The sequence below is a fragment of the Mirounga angustirostris genome, unplaced genomic scaffold, assembly GCF_029215605.1.
Source record: "Mirounga angustirostris isolate CCGP_5_RB_7025 unplaced genomic scaffold, mMirAng1.0.hap1 SCAF_7, whole genome shotgun sequence".
NCBI classification, from domain to species: domain Eukaryota; kingdom Metazoa; phylum Chordata; class Mammalia; order Carnivora; family Phocidae; genus Mirounga; species Mirounga angustirostris.
The window spans coordinates 60,599,322-60,618,181 of record NW_026991715.1 but is presented as its reverse complement, the minus strand read 5'-3'; the positions used below and the strand labels follow the sequence as shown (position 1 = coordinate 60,618,181).

General features: G+C 38.8%; 1 protein-coding gene across 3 annotated transcripts in view; it reads right to left on the bottom strand.

The window, feature by feature from the left end:
- Positions 1-18,860, bottom strand: part of JMY (junction mediating and regulatory protein, p53 cofactor) — a 110,104-nt gene that overhangs the window by 65,135 nt on the left and 26,109 nt on the right. For all 3 annotated transcript variants that reach the window (XR_010413106.1, XM_045897198.3, XM_054512577.2), the window contains exon 4: positions 5,900-6,073. Coding sequence is in view for 2 of the 3 variants with exons in the window: in XM_045897198.3 (XP_045753154.1) it covers positions 5,900-6,073 (174 nt within the window). In the remaining variant the exon portion in view is untranslated. The remainder of the gene's footprint in view (positions 1-5,899; positions 6,074-18,860) is intronic.

Here is an 18,860-nt window from a genome sequence, read left to right as displayed (position 1 = left end):
GAGAAAAATACAGCAAAACAAAACCTCCAATTCTCACGTGAAAGAGATGCTAAGATAAATGTGTATATATACTGATGTAGTAGTGCCGCAAATTTTCCACGCCCAGGAATCACCTGAAGGTGACCAAGATTAACAAAATGACATGATCAGATTTGGAAATATCTACTCATGCATTTTTTGAATTCAAAGTAAATCAGTATTCTTGAGAAAAAGTGTGAAATGATAAATTTTTTTTAAAGATGAGAGAAATCTGGGGTGCCTGGGTGGCTCAGTGGGTTGGGGGTCTGACTCCTGATTTCAGCTCCGGTCATGATTTCAGGGTCATGAAATCAAGCCCCGCGTCAGGCTCCACTAGGGAGTCCACTTGAGATTCTCTCCTTCTGCCCCTCCCCACTGCTCTTGTGCATGCTCTCTAAAAATAAATCAATCTTAAAAAAAAAAAAAAAAAAAAATGGTGAGAGAAATCTAAAGGCAAGGAAACCAAAGAAAAAATACCTCAGGTAAGAGATAAGTACCTTTTTTTTTTTTTTTTTAAGATTTCATTTATTTATTTGACAGAGAGAGAGACAGCGAGAGGGAACACAAGCAGGGGGAGTGGGAGAGGGAGAAGCAGGCTTCCCGCTGAGCAAGGAGCCCGATGCGGGGCTCGATCCCAGGACCCGAGCCGAAGGCAGACGCTTAATGACTGAGCCACCCAGCCGCCCCAAGAGGTAGGTACCTTAATGTATACTGATGGCACTACATAGTTCACAGCTGGCATGCCATAGTATACAGTGATCCAACAGTGTAAAAACCACCCTGCACAAAAGTGCCCCATCAAGGGGGCAGAGTGTGGAGACTGAAAAGCAGCCCATCTTTTGCCAAGCCATGTATACAGCTGCACCTGCCCAGAAGAAGGCCCTTTTCTAATTTGTCCACTGGAATAGGGGCTGGGTAGTGTATATCTTTCTATCTCACACAAGGATACCTACAGATTTGCTTGGGGAGAGGAAGGGTGGAAGAGCACATTTAAGATACAATGAGGAGATAATTGGCAAAATGAAGTGCCTGGCTACAAAGGGGAGAAAAGAGCTGAGGATGCCTTCTAGATTCTAGCTTATTTCTTTCAGCAAGTACTAAAAAAAGTCGGCCAATGTGTTTGAAGTGCTTTTAGCTAATACACAAAGACAAATCAGTGTACCAACTCAGTACTTACCCTGACTCATTAATATGCTGGATTTAAAAATCTAGATAGAATCACCTAGTTTGAATCTCACTCTGTGGATGCAAAAACTGAGTCCCAGACAGACTGTAACTTTGAGTTCAGTGTGTTCCATCCCTTAGTGGTTTCAAGTTCTTTTAAACTTGTGGTTCTCACACTGAAGTATGTATCATAATCACCTGGAAGGCTTTTTAAAACAAAGATTGCTGAGCCCCTCTCCCTAGAGTTTCAGTAGAGATCTGAGGTAAGGACCAGGAATCTGTATTTGTAACAAGGTTCCAGGTGATACTAATGCTACTAATGAGGTAACTTTTAAAACTTAAAAAAAGAATACAAAATAAAAAAAAAATTTTAAATACCATTTATATAAATATAATTAAGACTATACTGGGGCTCCTGGGTGGTTCATTCGTTAAGCGTCTGCCTTCGGCTCGGGTCCTGGGATCAAGTCCCACATCGGGCTCCCTGCTCCGCGGGGGGCCTGCTTCTCCCTCTCCCACTCCCCCTGCTTGTGTTCCCTCTCTCGCTGTGTCTCTGTCAAAAAAATAAAATCTTACTACTCAGCTATTCAAATCCTAGTTATTTATAAAAGAGAAATAAATCTTTAAAAAAATCTTTAAAAAAAAGACTAAAGTATACTTAATATAAAATATATAGTTAACTATATTATAAAATGTGAATATATATTTTGTAAAATATCAAGACATATTAAGTATAAGCATATGAATATTTTATAAATATTATATAATATATAATACAAATATACATTCAGGGTACCAAGTTAACTTCTTTTCTATCATGCTTTAATATCTAGGTTAAAAGCACTGGAAATTAAGTTCTTTCTAAAGAATCTAGAGTACAGGTCAAACTCCACAGGATGCTATAGTGTTCTAGCCCTGGACCACCTTTCCTCTCATTTCCTACAAATCCTTAGACCCGAGACATACCAAACAATTTACACCCTGTAGTATAACTAAAACAGCAAGCTTTGCAGTCCAACAGACATGTGTTTCAATCCCAGCCATGCTATTTACCAGCACTGACCAATGGTGCCAGGCAGGAGTGAAGATTTGGTAATTTATTCAATAATTCATTTTGACTAAAAGCACAAGCACATACATGCCTATTCACTGTACCATTCCTGTTTTTATCTGTATCTGGAGTATTCTGTATTCCAATCTCCAGTGCAGACATATGTACCCACTTCCTATTGAATTGTTGATTCTTTCAATGGTGAAGTGCTCAATAATCCCTCTTTTTCCATGTATCTTTAGGCAATGTTGATCACTCCAATTTGTGTGCCTCTACATCAACTTTTACATGATACTTTTTTTTTAAATCACCCTTATTAAATTATAATTTACATACAACAGAATGTTCCTGATGTAAGTGTAAACTTTGATGAATTTTGACAAGTTTATATATTCATGTAAAAACCACTATAATCAAAATTTAGAGCCTATCAATCACCCAAAGGATTCTGTAACACCTGTTCCCTCTTAGTCAATCTCCACTGCCTAACCACAAGCAACAAGTGCTAAGCTTTCTGTCAATATAGATCAGAACCATCATCTCCAGAATTTCACATAAATGGATTCATACAGTTTACACTGTGTCTATTGCCTTTTGTTCAGCATATTTTTTGTGAACTGTTTTATTAAGGCTTAATTTATATATAAATTAATCCATTTAAAGTGCTCAATTTGATGAGTTTTAACAGCTGTATACATCCAAGCAACAACCACTACAATCGAGACACAAAACATTTTTATCACCTCCAGAAGATTCCTCATGCCATCCATCCCTTCACACATGAATATACACTTGTATTTGGCTTCTTTGACTTAGCAAGATTTCAAATTTATCCATGTTGTCGTGCCTATCAAGAGTAAATTCCTTTGCACTGCTGAGTATTTATTCTGTAATATGGAACTACCACATTTTGCTTATCCATTCACCCACTGATGGTTATTGGGGCTGTTCCAGTTAGGGGCTACTGGGAAGAAAGGTGGCATGAGTATTAGTGTATCAGTCTTCGGAGTAGATGTTTTCATTTCTCTTTTATAAATAACTAGGATTTGAATAGCTGAGTAGTAAGGTATGTATATATATAAAACTCCTTAAGAAACAGCCAAACTGTTTACCAAAGTGGTTACACCACTATAAAATATGCTAGGAATATCTGAGAATTCCAGTTACTCCATATCCTTACCAGCCCTTGGGAGCGCCACAATTTTTTTTTTTTTTATTCATTTGACGGAGAGAGAGCACAGGTGGGGGGTGGGCAGAAACAGGCTCCCCACTGAGCAGGGAGCCTAATATGGGGCTCGATCCCAGGACCCTGGGATCATGACCTGAGACAAAGGCAGCCACTTAATCGACTGAACTACCCAGGTGCCCTCGTGCCAGAAATTTAAATTATATTCACTCTAATAGGACTGTAGTTTTAATTTGAATTTCCATGATGACAATTTTAAGCTTCTCTGTGTGTGCTCATTAGCCATTTAAGTGTCTTTTAAATATTTAGCGGATTTTTAGGGACTTCTGGGTAGCTCAGCAGGTTAAGCGTCTGCCTTCGGCTCAGGTCATGATCCCAGGGTCTTGGGATGGAGCCCCACATCACGCTCCTTGCTCAGCACAGAGCCTGCTTCTCTCTCAGCCTGCTGCTCCCCCTGCTTGTGCACTCTCTCACTCTCTGACAAATAAATAAATAAAATCCTTTAAGTAAACAAACAAATATTTAGCTGATTTTTAAAATTTTTTGGCTGTCTTACTGAGCTGTACAGTTCCTTTTTCAGATGTATTAGAAGTATTTCTTTTCCCAGTCTGTGCGCTTGCCTTCTATTTCTTAATGATCTTTCAAAAATTAAGTGTTTAATTTTGGTCAAGTCCAACTTATCAAAAAAATTTTTTAAAGTTTATGGCTCAAGTTTTCTGCATCCTGTCTAAAAAGCCTTTACCTTTTCTTTCCCAAAATTGTGAAAACTTCCTATGTTTTCTTATATAAGTTTTCCGTTTTGTTTTGTTTTTTAAGAGAGAACTGGGGGAGTGGTGGTGGGGAGAGGTAAAGATCTTAAGCAGGCTCCACACCCAGCACCGAGCCAACACAGGGCTCGATCTCACGACCCGAATCAAAATCAAGAGGTCTACACTTAACCTACTGAGCCACCCAGGCGCCCCTCTTATGCACGTTTTAGAACACGAGATTCTGTTGAGGTCTAAGGTGGATTTCAAGTTAATTTTTGTACATGGTTTGGTTTTGGTTTTTTTCCCCTTAATTTTTCTTTTTTAAAATTTTTAAAAATTCTTTTTTTTAACAAACCCTTGTGTCAAAGGCTGAATTTCAATAGATCGCAGCAAGGGAGCTGCTCTGCTACATACAAACCCCGACCCAGAAGCAGGTCGTCTACGAAGGGTTTGGCACCAGGTTCCCCACGAACGTGCGTTGCGTCACCGGCGACGGGGCAGCCCCCTTCCCTGGGACAGGGGCTCTCCACATCAGATCCCGGTCACGACATGTGGAGGCCCGCCGGCAGGGAGGTGGGGGACCCACTATCCGAGGCCAACCAAGTCTCTGTGGCGCTGCCTTATCGGTCTGCCTGGGCAGGATTCTGACTTAGAGGCATTCAGTCATAATCCCACAGATGGTAGCTTTGCCCCACTGGCTCTTCAGCCAACCACATATGAGATCAGTTTTTTTAATGTGGGTATGCACTTGTTCTGGTACCATTTCTTGGAAAGATTATTCTTTCTCCCACTGAACTGCTCTGTCACCTTCGTGAAAAACTTACTATATAACCACGCATGTACTTCTGGATTCTATTCTATTCTGTTGATTTACAATTCTATCCTAGGCCAATAGTACAATGTCTGGATTTCTCTAGTTTTTTAGTAAGGAGGACTTATTACCTGACTTCAAATTTTATCTTTTTCAAAATTGTTAAAGCCCTCCTTTGCCTTTCCATAAAAATTTATAATTCGCTTGTCAGTTTCTGGGGGAAAAAAACCCACTAGAATTTTAATTTGAATCTACAGATCAACTGAAAACGGACATCTAAACATTACTGAGTCTTCCAAACTATTATCATGATCTCCCCATTTCTTACGGTACACTTAATGTCTCTCAGCAAAGTTTTATAATTTTCAGTATACAGAACTTTCATATATTTTGTAAAATTTATTTCTAAACAGTTCATGTTCAGAGACACTTATAATGGTGTTTTAAAGTTTCTATAATTTTCATTTCTAAAAGACAGAAAATGCAACTGAATTTTTAACATTAACTTTGTACCTAAATTTACATATTATTTTCAACAGTTTTTTTTGTTTAAGATCCCTTGGGATAGGGGCACCTGGGTGGCTCAGGTCGTTAAGGGTCTGCCTTTGGGTCAGGTCATGATCCTGGGGTCCTGGGATCAAGCCCCATATCAGGCTCCCTGCTCCCTGTAGATTTCTCAATGCATCTACAACTTACCTTTCTAGGCTCTTCTCATCCCTGCCTACTCAACAGAATGCCCTTTGAGATACTCTAAAATGAGGTGCTCAGGTTCTATGTAATCTTATTCGACCAAAACAGAATCTTTGGGGAGAAAGGACCAGGTATCTGCATTTTTAAAAAGCTCCTCTATGGCCAGCCAGGCTGAGAACTTTGAAACAGGCAGGGAACTATGAAGGTTAAAAAAAAAAAAAAAAAAATACCTTGATCTGTTGTCTCCGTAGCATGGCAAGTTCTCTCATGTCTCGGAATGGCTGTAGTAAATACTGATATAGTTCAGTTGTGGCTTCTGCAAGGCTGCTATAGGCTTCATCCTCCATCTGATACAAGTCCAGAAGCTCGACCATGCTTTCTGTATTCTTGTGCTTATCCAAAAGCTATGGAACAAGAAAATTTTATTACAAAGAATCTGATTATAATAGCCTATAAATACTTCCTTTTAACTCCCTCCCTTATCCTCTTCGGATGTTAGAATACTGAAACACAGAAGGAATGAAAATCACTGAATGCTTTTCATCATTTACCTCCATGCTGAGATGTCTTACTCCTCAAGACCTGCTTGAATCATCCCTTTCAAACTGCTCTCATCATATTATTCCTGTTCTGTGTATTTTCTGGGACTCCATACTATCTATCTGCCTAGACTTAAATCCTTAAATATATTTTCCCAAGTATCTTGTAGCTTTCTCCGTATTTATAAAAAATTTTTTTCTTTGCTAATATACAAAGTAGTTAACAACTCTTACAATATTATTTTACTAATTTTCCCAAATCTTCTTGGCACTCCCCTCCTCCTCCCAGTTTGGAACATTCCCACATTAACTTTCAACTCCCACTTACCACATCCCTCAAAATCTAGGTTAATAAAAACCTCAACTATACTAAAGAGTTTAAGACTGACTATAATAGATTTTTATAACTATTACTTGCACTCCTTGGTACTCGTGTATGTGTTTGTGTATGTTTTCATTCATTCCTCAGCAAATACGGACATCTAACACATTAGGCACTGGGCTAAAAGCTGGGCATACAAAAACATGGTTGTTCTCTTCAGGAAGTTTACAGTGTGGTAAATAAACAGAAACTAAATAACTAAAACTAAGTAAGTTTTTAAAAAATTACAAACTGGGGCACCTGGGTGGCTCAGTTGGTTAAGTGACTGCCTTCGGCTCAGGTCATGATCCTGGAGTCCCGGGATCGAGTCCCGCATTGGGCTCCCTGCTCAGCAGGGAGTCTGTTTCTCCCTCTGACCCTCCCCCCTCTCACGCTCTCTTCTCTCTCAAATAAATAAATAAAATCTTTAGAAAATAAAAATTTAAAAAATAAAAATTACAAACTGTGACAGTCTCATTTCAAAGGCACAAAATTCTGCTTTTTATTCCATACCTAAAGTTTTCACTACTATCTTCCTCCCCAACTTTTTGCTTTAGTTACATTGCGCTATACATATTATACTCAATTTAGAGTCCAAATTCACTTCCTGCCCAGATTCTTACCACTAAATGTAGCAACACCTATGCCTTAGTCTTTTGCCTACTATATCATTAACAATCATGATGGATCAGATAATCTAAAATGTTTTTATGACAAAGAAGTACTATATAAATACTTGTTATTCTGTTAATATTCTAATTCCAACTTCCACTGCTAACATGGAGAATTTCCACTATCCAGTATCATCTGAATAGTTCCTCTTAGACCAATTCTCCCATTGATGGTGACTATAAACCCTGGGAAAATATTACAACACTACTACCTGAAGGCACTGTAAAGTGACCAGAAATAAATAAAAACTGGAAAGAACATCAATACTTAGAAGATAGGAAAACCGTAAGTGAGTTTTTATTCACAGCATTTAGCCTGAGGGGAGGCCCCAGTGGCTGCCAGAGGAGAGAAGTTTGGCTGAAACAGAAAGTTTGGTGCTTGAAGAATCAGAGGACTGAGTTCAAGACAACCACAGCACCTAGAAAAGGGGGTAAACGCTGAAACGGAGAAAGCCAGGGAGGAAATCCCAAATTGGTATATAAACTCTACTCAAGGGGCATCTGGGTGGCTCAGTTGGTCTTAAGCGGCTGCCTTCGGCTCAGGTCATGATGTCAGGGTCCTGGGACGGAGCCCCCAGCTGGGCTCTGTGCTCGGGAGGGAGTCTGCCTCACCCTCTGCTCTGCACCCCCCCTCCCCCCACTTGTGCACTCTAACAAATAAAAATTAAAAATAAATAAATAAACTCTACTCAAATTTCAGGCTGATTACCAGAACTATGTACGTACAAGATAGGCTGTGGGCAAAGCAGCTAAAGATAAAAATGTAATATTTTAGCTGCGCTTCTGTGAACGATGAGTAGTCTGCAGTTGAACCAATTAAATTAAGTATCTGCTAAAACAAATCTATTTAAAAAAAAAAAATCAACATTCTCTGGAGGAATATAACACACAACAGAGGCTCTGCAAGGTACCATTTATAATGTCCAGAATACAATCCAAATTTAGCAGACCTATAAAGAAATAGGAAAACAAAACAATGCTCAAAAAGCAATTAAATGGAGAACTGTAAGATGAGATACTTTCGATTTCGCACAGATTTTAATTCTAATTTTTTTAACGATTTTAATTTATTTGATAGAGAGAGAGAACGAACACACAAGCAGGGGGAGCAGCAGAGAAGCAGGCTCTTCGCTGAGCAAGGAGCCCGCTGTGGGCCTCGATCCCAGGGCCCTGGGATCATGACCTGAGCTGAAGGCAGACACTCAACTGACTGAGCCACCCAAGAGCCCCTCAATTTAGCAAAGATTTTAAAGCATTATAAAATGCTAATGAATGCAATTTGCTCATGAAGAATAAAAGTCTCAAAGGAGAAATAATTTTTTAAAAATATTTTATTTATTTGAGAGAGAGCAAGTGAGCACGGGGGGTGGGGGGTGCTTGGGGGCTTGATCTCATGGCCCCGAGATCTTGACCTGAGCCAAAGTCAGATGCTTAACCGACTGAACCACCCAGGCACCCCTAAAGGACATTCTAGAACTAAAAAATATAGTGTCTAAAATAGTCCTAGGGCACGGACACACTAAGAGGTTAAAAGATTAAAAAAGTAATCTTAAGTCTATGATGAGCACTTCCTATTCCCCTACTTCCTTGCTGTTGCATCAGTAGAGCTCCTGTATAAAAGAATGAAACTGGGCGCCTGGGTGGCTCAGTTGGTTAAGCGACTGCCTTCGGCTCAGGTCATGATCCTGGAGTCCCTGGATCAAGTCCCGCATCAGGCTCCCTGCTCGGCAGGGAGTCTGCTTCTCCCTCTCCCACTCCCCGTTTGTGTTCCCTCTCTCGCTGTGTCTTTCTCTGTCAAATAAATAAATAAAATCTTTAAAAAAAAAAAAAATAAAATAAAATAAAAGAATGAAACTGAAAAAAACTTCATTTTTTTAAGATTTTAAGAAGTGGGCGCCTGGGTGGCTCAGTCATTAAGCGTCTGCCTTCAGCTCAGGTCATGATCCCGGGGTCCTGGGACTGAGCCCCGCATCGGGCTCCCTGCTCCGCAGGAGGCCTACTTCTCCCTCTCCCACTCCCCCTGCTTGTGTTCCTGCTCTCGCTGTCTCTCTCTTTGTCAAATAAATAAAATCTTAAATTAAAAAAAAAAAAAAAGATTTTAAGAAGTAACTAGAAAAACCCAAAACACCACGGGAGACAACCAAAGACACCAGAGGAAATCCTAGCCTCTGCCACCTATAGCAATTGCCTAGATTAACACAGATGAGTCTCCTCTAGGTGAATAACAAAACCTCAGTCTAAAGGCATATTTCTCTCAGCTCCTTTTGCCTAGTACCATCACGTCCAGCTTTCAAAAAAAATTACAAGGCATATTAAAAGCACAGTTTGAAGAGACAGCAAGCATCAGAACCATACTCAAGTAAAGCAAGGATATGGGAATTATCAGACCAGGAATTTAAACTATGATTAATATGGTAAGTGATCTTGGAGTGCCTGGGTGCCTCAACAGGTTGAGTGACCGACTCTTGGTTTTGGCTCATACCATGATCTCATGGTTCGTGGTATCGAGCTCCATGCTCAGAGGGGGAGTCAGCCTGAAGGCTCTCTCCCTCTGCCCCTCCCCCCACTCCTGCTCGCACCTCTCTCACACACACACACACTCTCTCTTAAATACACAAATAAATCTTTTTTAAATTATGCTAAGGAATCTGATGGAAAAAGCGGACAACATGCAAGAACGAATGTATATAACATAAGCAGAGAGTTGGAAATACTAGGAATCAAAAGAAAATGCTATAAATCAAAACCACTAAAATGCAAAAATGCAAAAAAATAGGCTTATTATTAAGCTGGACAAAACAACAACAAAACAAACCAGCAAATGAGCTTGAAGAAATGTCAGCAGAAACTTCCAAAACTGAAAGGCAAAAACAAAAAAAATATTTGAAAAAACAAAATATCCAAGAAGCATGGGACAATTACCTACAAAAGAGTAAGGAAAAATTTGTATCAGACTTCTCTTCAGAAACCATGCAAACAAGAGAAGTAGACTGAAATAGTAAGAGTTCAGAGGTCCCTGGTCGGCTCAGTCAGAAGTTGTGATCTTGGAGTTGTGAGTACAAGTCCCACATTGGGTATAAAGATAACTAAAAACAAAACAAAACAAGACAAAAAAAAACTTAAAAAAAAGTTAAAAATCCATACACCTAGAATTTTGTATTCAGTGAAATTACCTTCAAAATTGAATGAGAAATAAAAGAGATCCTCAGGCAAACACAAATTGAGGGAACCTGTCTTGCAAGAAATATTAAAAGATTATTTGTCAGAAAGAAGGAAAATTATATAGGTCAGAAACTTGGATCTAGGTAAAGAAAGGAAGAATGTTAGACAAGAATAAAAGTAAAAAAAAAAAAGAATAAAAGTAAAATAACATCTTTTCCTATTATTCTTAACGGATCTAACAGCTACTAGTTTACTCAAAATAGGAGTCACAATACATCCAGTGATTACACCTTACGGATTAGTAAAGTAAATGACAGCAAGGTTACAAGGGACAGGAGGGAAGAACTGGGAATACCTTGTTATAAGGTACTTGTACTACATGTAAAGTAGAACAGCATGATCTGAAAGAAAGGTTGGTTAGGGGGCGCCTGGGTGGCTCAGTTGGTTAAGCGACTGCCTTCGACTCAGGTCTTGATCCTGGAGTCCCAGGATGAGTCCCGCATCGGGCTCCCTGCTCTGCAGGGAGTCTGCTTCTCCCTCTGACCCTCCCCACTCTCATGTGCTCTCTCTCTCTCTCATTCTCTCTCTCTCAAATAAATAAATAAAATCTTTAAAAAAAAAAAAAAGGTTGGTTAGTACTGCAAACCTATTATCGCAAACTTGAATGCAACCACTAAAAAAAAGTTTTAAAAGTATCACAGACATGCTAACTGATGATGTTATACTGAGAAAAAAACAGAATAATATAAGATGCTCAATTAATACCAGAAGGCCAAAAGAGTGGAAAGCAAAAAGGACAAAAACAACAGGGCAATCAAAAGAAAATAGTAACAGATATGGTAGGTATTACTCCAACTGTACCAATTATCACTTTAAACATCAATGGCTGAAATACACCTCTTAAAAGAGACTATCAGGGTGAACATAAAAACAAGATCCAACTGTATGCTGTCTAAAAGAAACTCACTTTAAATACAGACACAGATGGGTTAAAGTGGGTTAAAGTGGTAAAGACATACCATGCTAACACTAGATCAAAAGAAAGCTGCAGTAGCTACATTACTTTCAAAAGCAGACTTCAGAACAAGGAAAATTATCAGAGAAAATTATAAAATAGTTAATTCTCCAAGACATAATAATCCTTAATGTGTATATGCCCCAAAACATAACACCAAAATACCCAAGTTAAAAATGGATATAACTACAAGGAGAAAAGGAGTCCACTATGACAGCTGGAGACATCAAGATCCCTTATCAGTAATGGACAGATCCAACAGGCAGAAAATCAATAAAGATATAGCTGAACTCAACAGCACCATCAATGGGACATAATTGACATCTATCAACTATTTCATCCAACTGCAGCAAAATACATTATTCTTTTTGAGCTCACATGGAACATTTACCAAGACAGATCACATTCTGGGCCTAAAACACATCATAATAAATTTAAAAGAACAGAAATCAGGGGCGCCTGGGTGGCTCAGTCATTAAACGTCTGCCTTCGGCTCAGGTCATGATCCCAGGGTCCTGGGATTGAGCCCCACACGTCGGGCTCCCTGCTCCGCGGGAAGTCTGCTTCTCCCTCTCCCACACCCCCTGCTTGTGTTCCTGCTCTCTCTCTCTCTGTCAAAAAAAAAAAAAAAAGTCTTTAAAAAAAAAAAAGAACAGAAATCATACAAAGTATGATTAGACTACAATGGAATTAAACTACAAATCAGTAACAGAAATATTTCTGGAAATCCCCAAAATCCTTGGAAGATAAAACAACACAATTTTAAATAGTGCATGGGTCAAAGAAAAAGTCAAGAGAAATTTTAAAATATTTTCAACTCAAGAAAAATGAAAACAGCAAAATTTCTGGGTTGCAGTAAAAGTGTTTAGAGGAAAATCTGCGGCATTGATTGCATATTACAAAAGTCTGAAAGCAATAATCTAAATCTTTACCTTAGAAAAGAGCAAATTAATTTCAAAGACTGCTGGAAAAAAAAATTTAGAGTATAAATCAATGAAATTGAAAAGAGAATCAATAGAGAAAAATCAATGAAACAAAAAACTCTGGTTCTTTGAAAACATCAATAAAATTGATAAACCTCTATCAAGGTTAACAAAGAAAAAGAGAAGACACAAATAACTAATATCAGAAATGAAAGAGAGACATCATTACTGATCCCATGGACATTAAGAGGAATATAAGAACATCTCTATGCCCACAAATTCAAAAAACTTGGTGAAATGGATGAATTCCTTAAAAGATACACTCTAATGAAACACAAGAATAGATCATCTGAACAGGCCTTTATTCAAGAAATTGAATTCATAATTAATAACCTCGTACGTAACACAGGGAACACCAAGCCCAGATGGGCTCACTGGTGAACTCTACCAACAATTTAAGGAAGAAATTTTGCCAATTCTCTACAGTCTCTCAAGAATACAAACATAGAGGGAATACTTCCTTATTCTAAGAGGTCAGCATGTGCCTAATACCAAAAACAATTACAAGAAAACTACAGATCAACATCTCTCATGAATGTAGACGCAAAAATCCTCAACAAAATATTAGTAAGTACATACAACACTGTATAAAAAGAATCATGCATTATGACCAAATATGATTTATTCCAGGTATGCAAGACTGGTTCAGTATTAAAAAAAAAATAATCAATGTACTCTATCACATTACAGTCTAAAGAAAAAAATTCATGATATTAATAGATGCAGGAAAAGCATCCGACAAAACCCAATGCCATTCATGAAAAAAAAACTATCAGCATACTAGGAATACAGGGAAATTTCCTCAACTTGATAAAGAACAAAAAACCTAGAGCTACCATCATATTTAATTGTGATAAATTAGATGCTTTCCCATAAGATAAGGGACAAGGCAAGGAGGTCCCCTCTCATCATTCCTATTTAACATCATACTGGAAGTCCTAGCTAATGCAATTAAGAAATAAAAGGTGGGGCGCCTGGGTGGCTCAGTCAGTTAAGCATCTGCCTTTGGCTCAGGTCATGGTCCTGGGGTCCCGTGTCAGGCTCTCTGCTCAGTGGGAAGCCTGCTTCTCCCTCTCACACTCTCCCCTGCTTGTGTTCCCCTCTCACTGTATCTCTCTCTGTCAAATAAATAAAATCTTTTTAAAAATAGAATAAAATAAATAAAAGGTATACAGACTGGGAAGAAACAGAACTGTCTTTACACAGATGACATCACTCTGTACAAAATCCAAAGGAGGAGAATGGAGGGGAGGGGAGGGAAGAAACCCCTCCAAATATAACTTATGTTAGCACACAAAAATTGAAATACTTTGGTATAAATCAATGCACAAGATCTAAATGAAGAAATTACACAACTCTGATGAAAGACATCAAAGATCTAAACAAATAGAGATATATTCCATATATATGGACTGGAAGACTTAACTACTGTCAAGATGCCAGTTCTCTTCATCTTGATATGTCTTGATACTCAACACAATGCCAATCAAAGTATCAGCAAGTTATTTTGTGGATATCAATAAACCACTTCTAAAGTTTATATGGGGGGACGCCTGGGTGGCTCAGTCGGTTAAGCGTCTGCCTTTGGCTCAGGTCATGATCCCAGGGTCCTGGAATCGACTCCCTCACTGGGCTCCCTGCTCAGTAGGGAGTCTGCTTCTCCCTCTGCCACTCTCCCTGCTTGTGCTCTCTCTCTCTCTGACAAATCAATGAATAAAATCTTTTAAAAAATAAATAAATAAAGTTTATATGGGAATGCAAAAGTCTCAGATTAGCCAACACAATATTGAAAAACGAAGTGAGAGGACTGACACTATCCAACTTCATTAGTCACTAGAAAACTACAGTAGTCAAGACAGCGGGGTACTGATAAAAGAACAGATCAACAGAATATAGAGTCCAAAACAAACCCACACAAATACAATCCAGTAATCTTTTGACATAGGAGTAAAGGCAATTCAATGAATAGTCTTTTCAACAAATGGGCATTCATATGCAGGAAGGAAGGAAGGAAGGGATCTATCTAGACAGATGTTACTATATACCTTTTACAAAAATTAACTCAAAATTGATCATGGACCCACATGTAAAATGCAAAACTATAAAACTCCTAGAAAATAACCTAGGAGAAAATCTTGGTGACCATGGGTTTGATAGATGTTTTAGACACAACACCCAAAGCACAATCCATGAAAAAAAAATTATAAGCTGGACTTTGTTATAATTAAGAACTTATACAAAAGAGGGCACCTGGGTAGCTCAGTTGGTTAAGCGACTGCCTTCAGCTCAGGTCATGATCCTGGAGTCCCGGGATGGAGTCCCACATCGGGCTCCCTGCTTGGCGGAGGGTCTGCTTCTCCCTCTGACTCTCTTCCCTCTCGTGCTCTCTGTCTCTCATTCTCTCTCTCAAATAAATAAAATCTTTAGGAAAAAAAAAGAACTTATACAAAAGACACTCAAAAGAATGAAAAGACAAGCTACAGGGTGGTGGGTGGCTTAGTCGGTTAAGTGTCTGCCTTTGGCTCAGGTCGCAATCCATCCTGGGATCGAGCCCTGATTTGGGCTCCCTGCTCAGTGGGGAGTCTGCCTCTCCCTCTGCCCCTCCCCCTCGCTCATGCTCTCTCTCTCTCTCAAATAAAATCTTCAAAAAAAAAAAAAAAAAAAGAAGAAGAAGAGGAGACGAGCTATAGAGAAAACACTTGGAAAATACATTTCCGATAAAAGACTGTTATGCAAAACATACAAAAACCTCCCAAATCTCAACATTAAGAAAACGACCCGGGCGCCTGGGTGGCTCAGTTGGTTAAGCCACTGCCTTCGGCTCAGGTCATGATCCCAGGGTCCCGGGATCGAGTCCCGCATCGGGCTCCCTGCTCAGTGAGGAGCCTGCTTCTCCCTCTGACCCTCCCCCCTCTCATGTACTCTCTCTCTCAAATGAATAAATAAATGTAAAAAAAAAAAAAAGAAAGAAAGAAAAGAAAACGACCCAATTTAAAAATGGGCAAGAGATCTGAAGATACCCATCAAATAAGATATACAGATGCCAAGTAAGCATATGAGATGTTCAACATCATACTGTCATCTGAGAACTGCAAATTAAAACAATGAGATGCCACTACACACCTGACAATACCAAATGCTGGCAAGGATATGGAACAACCAGAATTCCCATTCATTGTCAGTGGTAATGTATTCTTATGATCTGTTGTTAGGCACATGCACATCATGGATTATTAGGTCTTCTTAGAGAATTAACCCTTTTATTATGTTATGTTATTTTATTATATTAACCCTTTTATTATCCTCTTTGTCCTTGGTAATTTCCCTTGGTCCAAAGTCTGCTCTATCTCAAATTAATATAGCTATTCCAACTTTCTTTTGATTAGTGTTAGCATGGTATCTCTTTCTTGCAAAACTAAATATATTGTCACCATATAATCCAGCAATCATGTTCCTTGATATTTACCCAAATGAGGTGAAAACCTAAATCCAAACAAAATCTACACATAAAGGTTATAGGGGCTTTATTCATAAATGCCAAGACTTGGAAGCAACAGAAATGTCCTTCAATAAGTAAATGAATAAACAAACTGTGGTACATCCACACAATGGAATATTCATTCAGCATTAAAAAAAAAATGAGCTGTCAATCCACAAAAACAAAACAAAAAACAAAAAAACCCCAAAAAACACAGGGAGGAACCTTAGATACTTATTCAAAGGTGAAAAGAAGCCAATCTGAAAAGGCTACATATTTTATGATACCAATTCTGGAAAAAGCAAAATATGAAGACAGGTTAAAAAAAAAAAAAATCATTAGTTGGCAGCAGTTGGAGAGAGGTGGCACACTCCAATGAATGAGTAAGGGAACATGTGATTTTTAGAGCAGTGAAACTGTTCTGTATGATACTGTATGATGGATACAGACATTCCCCATTTGTCTGTCAGAGAACTGCACAACCCAAAGAATGACCCCTAATGTAAACTATGCTTTTTAATATTAGGGGAGACTGTGGGAAAGAGGGGGATAAATAGGAACTCTATGTATTTTCTGCTCAATTTTTCTGTAATCCTAAAATTCATATAAAACAAAGTCTACTGGGGTGCCTGGGTGGCTCAGTCAGTTAAGCATCTGATTCTTGATCTCAGCTCAGGTCTTGATCTCAGGGTCCTGAGTTCAAGTCCGGCCCCAGGCTCTCCACTGGGCATGGAGTCTACTGAATGAATGAATGAATGAACGCATAAATAAAACAAAGTCAATAAATTTTTATATGATAATACAAACCTACTTAAAGACAACATTGTATTTCACTGTACGTGTGCTTATTTTTATTTTTTATTTATTTTTTTAAAGATCTGATTTATTTGTCAGAGAGAGAGCACGAACAGGGGTAGCGGCAGATGGAGGGAGAAGCAGGCCCCCACTGAGCAAGCAGGCAGAGGGAGAAGCAGGCTTCCCACAGAGCAGGAGCCCGATGAGGGGTTTGATCCCAGGGCCCTGGGATCATAACCTGAGCCGAAGGCAGATGCTTAACCGACTGAGTCACCCAGGAGTCCCATGTATGCTTATTTTTAAAGTAAAACAAAAAAAGATTAAAAATAAATTCATAATAACCAATTAACACGATTTTTGTCTCTGCTAAGCCCGGTGATCAGATCAATGCCTTTCTGCTGTGTTAACAAGTGCTTTTTGTTTTGTTTTGGTTTTTATTTTATTTTATTTATTTATTTGACAGAGAGCACACAAGCAGGGGAAGCAGCAGGCAGAAAGACAATTCTGGAGATACTAAGAGACCCTGCTGGCCCTGAGTTATATGCCAAAGTGGTGAGAAAAGCTTGGAAGGGGCATCAGAGTGCATGCAGAGAGATCAGTTCACAGGCTCCTGAGTGAGTCCATGAAAGCTGGAAGTTTTTACACTGGGGGAGAGAAGAACAAAGATTCAAGAAATGCTCTGGAGAAAAATCAGTGGTCCTTGGTGAAAAACCAGATTTTAGCACAGAGAGAATTAAGGATGACTACTAGGGGTCTGGCACTAATTGAGAGAAAGAACAAAGGAATAGAGACTGCTTTTTAGTGGCAAAGATTAACAGATTCAGAGACACTGTCTAAATTGCTTTTTAGATACCCAACAGGAGAGTCATGTAGGGGATACAAAATGTCCAAGAAAGACCTTATCCTTAGGAGGTCTACAGTCTAACTAGGGAAGCAAGCTAACAGACATAAAAATAAAATACTGATTATAAAAGACAGTAAAATGTTAGAGAAAAGATGGATCGGAGTAGGCTAATGCAGTTGGAAAAGATGCTCTAAAACTAGGATTTGAACTGGGTCTTGAAGGATGAGAAGTGCTGGGTAGGTGAAGGAGGGCAAGCCAGACTTGAGAAATGACATGAATAAAAGCATCTTGGATAAAGAATCTGGGTGGGATGAGGGTTAGCAAAGTATCATATTCCCTGAAGTCTGGAGGGTTCACACTAAGAACAGGGCATCACACTGAGTCTGTAAATGCAGCACATTCTAATAAGCAGTAAAACCACCTACGGAGTAGGAAAAAAGAACGATGTATGTGGTCAACCCGCCCTCTTTAATTTAGTTGGCTGTGTTCAACTCAGCTAAATATCCAGATCAAACAGATGGTCATTTAGTACCTGGTTACTTAAAATATGGTCTGTGACTAGCAACACCAGCATCATGTGGGAATCTGTTATTAATACAGAACCTGAGGGCCCACTCCAGACCCACAGAATCAGAATCTGAATTTTTAGTTAAGACTGCCATGTGATAAGCATGCATGCCAAGGTTTGAGAAACTCTACTTTAGTAACACCTTAATATACCCATATTAACAGTGATGTGAGGCAAAAGTCTCTCTAAAGTTATACAAATTATGGCAGGTGACTTTTCTTCAATCAAAAACAATTTTTCCCTCTCACTCTCTCACTACATTTACTATTAGATTAATTAGCACTATAGGCATACCTCATTTTATTGTGCTTCACTTTACTGTACTTCAGATACTGTTTTTGTTTTTAACAAATTGAAGGTTTGTGGAAATCCTGTGTTAAGCAAGTCTATCAGTGCCATTTTTAAAACAGAACTTGCTCACACCATGTCTGTGTCATGTTTTGGTAATTTTCAAGCTTTTTCATTATTATCTTTGTTAGGTGATCTGTGATCAGCACTCTGATGTTGCTATTCTAATAGTTTTGGGGCACCATGGACCATGCCCATATAAGATGGTGAACTCAACAGATAAATGTATATTGTATGTTCTGAGCGCTCAACCAACTGGCCAATCCCCCATCTCTCTGTCTGTCCTGTGGCCTTCCTACTCCCTGAAACACATCAATATGAAGATTAGCCTAATTAATAACAATGGCCTCAAAGTGTCTAAGTTAAAGTGAACTTTAAATCAAATACTAGAAATGATTAAGCTTGGTGAAGGTATATCAAAAGCTGA